General features: G+C 38.8%; 1 protein-coding gene across 1 annotated transcript; it reads right to left on the reverse strand.

Moving 5' to 3' along the window:
• Positions 1–5,785: 5,785 nt before the first annotated feature.
• Positions 5,786–6,238, reverse strand: LOC146004135 (protein GVQW3-like). The gene has a single exon (XM_083142801.1). It carries the CDS (start codon positions 6,236–6,238, stop codon positions 5,786–5,788), a length of 453 nt encoding a protein of 150 aa, XP_082998927.1.
• Positions 6,239–8,372: the final 2,134 nt, after the last annotated feature.

The following is an 8,372-nucleotide window of genomic DNA, read 5'->3' on the forward strand; positions in this document are numbered from 1 at the left end:
TATGATGGTTTAAATCTTACAGCTTCTGAGTAAAAGAACATGCTTCAATACGCACAACCTATATCAGCACCTGTTTGTTGAGAATAATGTCTGTCAATTACAGGCAAGGTGTCTGGTCATTGGTATATGCAGTGAAGACAACAGAAAACAATAAAATATTGCATTTTAAATACACTCCTCACAAAAAGTTTGGAATATTGTTATATTAGGCAAGGTATGTGCAGTGGCATATGTTGACGAGAACACAAGAACATCCAGCAAACAGACAGATACCATATGTTGTTGCATTTCAAGGCCACAGATGTTGCTGCCTGCGATCAGTTTCTCCCATCCTTGCACCTGTGCCATTGACTCAATAGGTAGGAGAGGTGTCTATGGAGCAGTGCAAGCGTCGAATGACAAACGACAGTTCACAATGTCAATTTTGCAGTTTGATCAAACGAGAATAGTGGCATTACTGCAATGAGGTCATACACAAGCAGAGTTGGGGTTACGCTAAGGGCAGTCTCCAAAACTTGGAAACAGTACAGGGAGACCAACAGCATGTATGACTGATAGGAGTGTTCGCCCAAGAGAGCCAAACATGCCAAGGCAAGACTAGTATATCTACATAATGTCAAGTAGATGGCTCACGGTGACTGCACGTGAATTATGAATTGACCTGGTGCAGGCATCTGGCATCCATGTCTTGACCCAAACAGTTCACAATCGGCTGCATCAATTAAGTTTCTACTGGATTGTGTGATGTGTGCCTTGCCATCGGGCAGAGAGAGACGAAGATGGGCGCTCCAACATCTCTGATGGGGTTTGCAAGAATAGCGTCATGTTACATTTTCTGATGAAACATAGATAGCACTGTGCCCTGATACATGACAACATTGCACGTGGGGAAATATCCCCTTATCTAAAATCCTTACCTGCAGTGGCACAGGAATGTTTCTCATTTGGGGGTGTTACAAAATTCAATGGGTTTCATGATGAAAATAAAGTGGTGGGAAGTACCAGAATGTGCAAGGAGTCATGCATTTGACGGTGGTGAAGTCATGTTTTTGGCCAACATCAAGCACTGACATTGGAGACCACTGATACCTGTAGGAGGGAGGTTAACAGCCCCCAGGGTATGTGGAGGATGTCCTTCAGCCCTTCATCCAACCATTTCGTGACCAGTATGGTGACAGATTTGTGTTGATGGATGATAATACATGCACATATCGTGGAGCACTGGAACCGAACTTCCTGGGCATAGCTCATATTCACCGCATTGACTGGCCCCCTATATCACCAAATATGAACTGAATTGAACATGTGTGTAAGATGTTGAAAACTCATTTGTAGTCGTCCACAGCTTCCAGACACACTGCAGGGCCTCTTTCACACTGCCCAGATGGAATGGGATCTTCTTTCCCAGGATGCCACCGATGCCTCAACATGTCAGGAAACTGTACAATGCACGTGGAGACATTACTAAGGCACTGTGAACAAGTGAGTTGGGACACTATTGCATGGAAACATAGTTAGTCTTTTCCAATGGACACACTAAGTTTAGCACATTGAAATGAGATCCTACTAGTACTTGCCAAGTTTCCTATTGAATGCAATGTTGTTACATGACCCAGGTCAGTGCAGAATTGTGAAAACCTCTTCTATATGCCCGGTGGCATTTAGCTGTTCTTGGCAGACACCCTAAGACACTGTGGACAAAGCATTCTGCCATATTCCCTCCCTCCTTTCCATCCCTTTACGTCTTACAATCCTCCAACATTGCTGTTTCTCTGCAGTCCACATGTACACACACGAGTGCACACGAGTGCTCTTCCATAATTACAGCAGGCCTGATGTAGTTATGTGAAGGGTTTTGAGATAGTAATATACATGTAACACACAATAGTGTTATCTGGAACTCTAACTATTGTTCTAATCATGGTAATCCCTCAGTTCTAAGATGGATGGATGATTGTATTGCAGTAGAAATTAATGGAACAATAACCAAATAGAATTGTAGATAATATGATTTTGTGTAAATGGGCATATTTAATGTGCATATAATTTCATCTATTTTCACGTAACCCTTACATAATTCAAAATCTTGTTGATCTGAGTTTCTCTGCTTGAGAGATATTTCAAAGTTCAAAATAGTGTTTTCAAAGTTTGCCATGGTTTTATGTTTTCACAGTATTTGTTCTGTAAAAAATCTCCCATAGGCAAAAATGTATAAACTGACCTGAATGTATATTACGACAAATAATCCTCTGGGTGTTCTTCATATTAACTACCAATTAAGCCTTTCTGAAAAGCATAAATGAAAGAAAAATTGCCCATCTGGCAATATTTTTCATAGACCAATCAAGGAAATATTGCCACATTCTACAAGAAGATCAGGGTTGTTATTACTTTGTTATTATTAAGAGCAGTGGGAAATCTCTTGTATTCGTGAGTAACTCTCCACTGCTGTTGACCACTTACTGGCCTTGAGGTGCAGTGTTCATGTGAAAAGCTCATGTGTCTCCATGAGCATGTGAGGTCCCCAAGCCTGTTCTACATTCTACTCACCTTGTCCTATGTAGTTATAGCATAATTAAATATGTCTACATTAAGCTATTGTTAATTACATTCATAATGGCACGGAGCTTCATATTACATCATATATGTACAAATATAAAGATAAAGTGTGCATTTCCTTGCACTAAAAATTGAAGTGGGAGCTGTATGTATGTCACAGATATATATACCATGCAGTTGTCATGTTTGCACCAGATTATTAGAATCATAATCTCCATTAATTCTTTACACAGGCGATTTTTTTAAAAATCTTCATAATCATGACATACTAAGGTAGTATTTATTTCCATGGCAAAAAGTAAACAATGTGGTACATGTTATTTATTTACCAATATCAATATATACATTATAACTCAGAATATTTAACACATCAATTGAAACTGGGTACTTACTACCTTCACAAATGTTCACTCCATGATTGATAGCTTTCTTCCCAACTACAGAAAAAACCATAGAAGTAGAACCTTGTGCCAGAATCTGAGTTGACAATCCATCTAATAGTGAAAATATCCTTGCCACACTTGCAGAAGTTGGAAGCGAAAGTGAATTATCAGATATGGTGTCTGAAAAAAGGGATAATAAAGAAGTTATTTACACTTACTATCACTACGATCAATAAGCTTTTTACCCTCATTTTGACATTTTGCAGAATTTTTTTGGGTGAATTTTTGTGATTTTGTTTTCTTTGGGTAACTGCATGTATGTTCTGTGATAATTGAACAACAAAAGCATTTTGATACTTTAGTGTTATATGGACTACCTCCAATTAGAACGCTATACGTACCTAACCTAACCTTCATATGTAAATATGACCATAAGACTAACTAACTAACTCTCTAGCCTTCTTAAACCCGAAGGTTCATGCTGCAGCAACACAGGCCTTCCATCTGTCCCTATCTTGAGCAAGATCTATATACTCTTTTCCATCCCTACCGATTTCCTTTAGGTCCATCTCAACGTTGTCCCTCCATCTTCGTCTTGGCCTTCCTACATGACCATAAGAACCTAATCTAACTAATTCGATATGAAGGTTAGGTTAGGTACGTACAGCGTACTGATTGGAGGAAGTCTGTATAATACTAAAGTACGAACATTTTTTGTATCTTACAGCCATATGAAAATGTATTTATATAGCTGTTTATGAATATGTGACAGTGTTTTGTAGTGTTAGAGGAACTGAGTAGCGAAAACGGAAATTGTGGATAAAAGTTTATCATAATTCTATAAAGAAGGTCCACAACACATGATAATTTGTGAAAAAGTTCGCTAATGTTTCAATTACTCAATTACTCACACCGGTTTTTGTGTACATAATGAAGCTAATTGTAATGACAATCCAAGTTATGATGTACTTTTGATAATGAGACTATGTCAGAGTTGTATTTCCCGAAAAGTAAAAAAGATACTATGTACTGCAATTTTGAAATAGCCAATGATTTTTCCATTAATAATGAAAGAAGCCATGTCATTGGGTCTCTTCCATGATTGTTGATAACTCTGCATTCAATAACCACCACAGTCACACGCGTTATAGAAATATCACTCGTCATCACATTCACAATGTACATTCACACAACAAACTGGATAAAATGAGACTACAATGGATTTTCGTCATCCACTTGCTATATCTATGAACTACAATACACATTGGTGACAATGGTTGTCTGTAACAAAGCTACCTTCATTCATTTGTTGGAACTTGAAAGGACAAATAATAATAAATGTTTCTATTTGTGCTTGAAAGTGTTTTAAATTTATTTTCAAACATACAACAATTCACAAGAAAAAATATTTCAAAGGTTCCTGCAACCCTTTGGCTGACATCCTATGGGTGCGTATGAAATATCTGCTCAGATGTCTTTCTGCTGCTGGCATGAGAAGCAAGACATTCGTGAATGCCTTTTCTGAAAGATCTCTGGTGGTGATTGTTGTGTGTTTCAAAAGGGAGGAAATGTACTTTACAACTAAGGTGCTGACATTTATCTTAGATGAACCTTGACATACATAGCGAACCTTTCTTTTGGTAACTCGGTGGTCAAGTCCTGGTCGAGCCTGCATTTTTCGCCTAAAATTCTACTTGGTGAACCATTGTCTATCTGAAATGAAATTTCATCCTAACTTGGCTAGAAAAAGTTAATTCTGTCACCATTTCCCTCCCCCTGATACTTTATCAGTTAGCCTTGTTTACACAGCCACCCTTCAGTCTTAATGGTTGTGGAAAGCACCATAGAAGCTGGAGTGCTCTTATTTGGTTGTGAACAACTAAATGTAGCATATTCATGTCTAATGAAGGTTCTTGAGTATATGTACTTGAAATTTGATTTGCATGAGGTGAATCGGTCACACAGTGAATGTTGTATTCAGCAAAAACCTAATACCACAGAAACAGCACAACAATCACCCATGTTGATTTCCCAAGAAATCTCTTCATCAATAACCCATGTTGATATCTCAAGAAAACCACTTATCACCTATGTTGTTTTCTGTTATACATTTTACCTCAAACAGGAAGTTCCATGGTGCCAAAAACTTTCCTATCTGTTCATAAAATGCGCCACTACTATTAGGGTAAATCAAAAAGTAAAGGCAATTTTCACATAACGTCTTCATTTCCACACAAGAAGAAGAACTACACATATCACTATTCCACATATGTCCCCTGCACAGCTATGCACTTTTGGTATCGTGCAATCAGCTTCTGTATCCCGTCCGCGAAGAAGGTTTTTGGTTGTTCGCGAAGCCACGTCTGCACCGCATGCTGGACCTCGTCATCTGACCTGACCCGACGACCACGCAGCGCCTCCTTCAAAGGGCCGAAGATGTGGTAATCTGATGGCACCAGATCAGGGCTGTACGGAGGATTGGGAAGCAACTCAAAGCCAAACCTGTGCACAGTGTCTACTGTTGCCCTTGCTGTATGAGGCCTTGTATTATCTTGGAGTACGAGAACCCCCCTTAGACAGCAGTTCTCGTCGCTTGTGACAAATTGCAGGTTTAAGTTTGTCTTGCAGGACCGCACATTAACTTGCACTATTCGTAGTTTCACCATGTAGGTGGAACTCCACCAGGATCGGTCCCTTCACATCCCAAAACAGCGTTAGCATCAATTTCCTACAGGACAGCTGTTGTTTGAATTTCTTGCGTACAGGGGACGACAGATGTTTCCATTCCAGGCTTTGCCGCTTACTCTCTGGTTCGTAGTGGTGAACCCATGTTTCGTCTCCTGTCACGATTCGTTCCAAGATACTGGGATCAGCTTCATAGCATTGGAGTGACGTGCAGCTGTGAGTTCCTTGGATACCCACCTAGCACAAACTTTATGGTACCCTAATTCATCATGCACTATTGCATATGATGATCCGAAACTGATGTCCAAGAGCTCCGCCACTAGTTCTATTGTGATTCTCCAATCGTCCCTGATAATGGTATCCACCCGTTGGACGTTTTCTTCTGTGCGGGATGTTTTTGAGCATCCACTTCGACTTTCGTCCGTTACACTTGTGCGTCCCGCTTTAAAGCGGTCCACCCACTCATACACATTTCGTTGAGTCATGGTGCTTCCTCCATACTGCGCTAACAGCCGACGGTGGATGTCTGCCGGTTTGACTCCCTCCGACCACAGAAAGCGCACAACGGTGCGCTGTTCCTCAATGGTGCATTCGTGGAGTGGTGCATCCATACGTGTGACCTTTTTGCTCCGCGACACTCAACTGAATAGGGCAGTGATGGATACTCCTACTTCCACGTCACTCCAAGTATACACGTGATGACATCAGACACACCCAGTCTTCATTTATTCCTGCAAAAACACAAAATTGCCTTTAGTTTTTGATTTACCTAGTATATTCTGGAAAATATTTTTTCTTGTATGTATGCATTGCTTGCATTGTAGAATTATTTCTCTTGTAGTCTACAGTAATTACAAGCATAAAACACAGTTTTTCATTGTGACGTTTCAGCAGATCACATGGTGCCTTAATCATACATTTATTTTTAATTTTATTTACATTTATTTAAAAATAAATGTCTGATGAAGGGAGCATGTGTTCTCCTGAAACGTCACAACAAAAAACTGTGTTTTTATGATTGTAATGACTGTAGACTACAAGAGAAATATATTCTGGAAGCCATAAACTGTTGGGTACAACATTATTCACATAACCGTTTCAGTTATTGCAGGATTCACCAAATCAAAACTGACAAGCAATTAAGCTAAACCTGCTGTACCTTTTCCATTGTAGGCAGCACCTCGGTCAATATTTTAAAAAGCAATACAGCAGAGCCACTCTTACACATAAACCTTGACATTGATTGCCATACTGGGGGCATATTTAAATATATTTTACAGAAAAAGAGAACTTACATTAGCGTGCAAAAGGCACCAATGAGACTGCCAACCTTAACTTTTGTTAGATCAGTTATACTCTCAACCTGAATAATGCTTACTATGAACCAGGCAAGTATTGTAGGTTATGGTCACCATTAAACCATGGAAACCACAGAGGCCAAGGTAGGGTAGCTCTCTGTATCTGCCAATATAGGCATTTATTGGTAAAATTACAGATATTTTTACCAATCCAATATATCTATAAATAGCCTGTAATTTACTGCAAAATTCTGCAATTATATTATTTTTGTGAATCTATATAAATTAATAAATCCTGCTTTTCTATAATAGTACTTTATTTGTATCCACAAATATTTCATATTGGTCCATCAATATTATATATACGGAGAGACATACACACTTTCCATAGAAAAAAATGACAATTATTAGAAATATTTATGCATATGGGTCATTATAAAAACAATAACAAAAATGTTAGATACTCTCTATTGCCAAATATATACACTCCATCAGAACAGTTGATCTGTGAATGACATTCATGCACACTGTACCATACACAATAGTATATTTAGACAATAGATTAATTTAAATTCATTGCATGGGTTTAGCAATTCCACTATTGTCAAAACAGCATTCGTAGCTAGTCATTGACAAACAAAAAATTGTTAGAGCACAACACACTTGAATAATCTTGTCTGTGTTACATCACCTGGTTTAGCACTGACAATTTGGGCAGGTATTGTTGAGATCAGGATACTATATTTTCTGTGAACAAACAAACATATCCAATTACCTACTCGACTTGTTTTCTGAAATTTGCCAGTTTCCTAGTGTATTGCAGATAGAAAGTCATATATAGATGACATTTGACCACTTGTCTACTATTCAGGATGCTGAACAACTCCCATGTGCACTCAACACAGGGAAACCGCCATTAAAATGGTTAACTTGCTGGGACCACTATAAAACTGCACTCTTTCTTCACACTCATTGGAAGTCTTCAGTAAAATTTGCCTTTGACACTTGAAATCCTTTGCAAGTTCCTGTAATCGGACAACACACTGTCAATATGTTCCAGTGTCATGTCTGTCTGCCATGCAGTATATTCAATTCCTAAAAAATAAAGAGTATAAATAGTACATGTATCACAAAGAGAAAAATGGAAAAACAAATATACGGTTGGGGTGGACCAATGAGATATGCTCACGTTGTCTGCTACTGATGCTTAAGCATTAGGTCTGTCCCATTCGTAACAAACAGTGATTATAAAAATATATATACTGTACACATAAATGGGAAAAAAAAGTTTAACCCACACTGTGTCGTGCAGTCTGTCATGCATTGGGCTCTGACTATGGGATGTGCATAGGTTTGAGTCTCCTGGGGGAAGTGTAACAACTTTTCCCCTGAGATTTCAGCCTGTGTATGGAACACATGGCCACCAACCATCATGAGGAAACTGGGA

Source organism: Lepisma saccharinum, chromosome 21, assembly GCF_977018435.1.
Source record: "Lepisma saccharinum chromosome 21, izLepSacc3.1, whole genome shotgun sequence".
NCBI lineage: Eukaryota > Metazoa > Arthropoda > Insecta > Zygentoma > Lepismatidae > Lepisma > Lepisma saccharinum.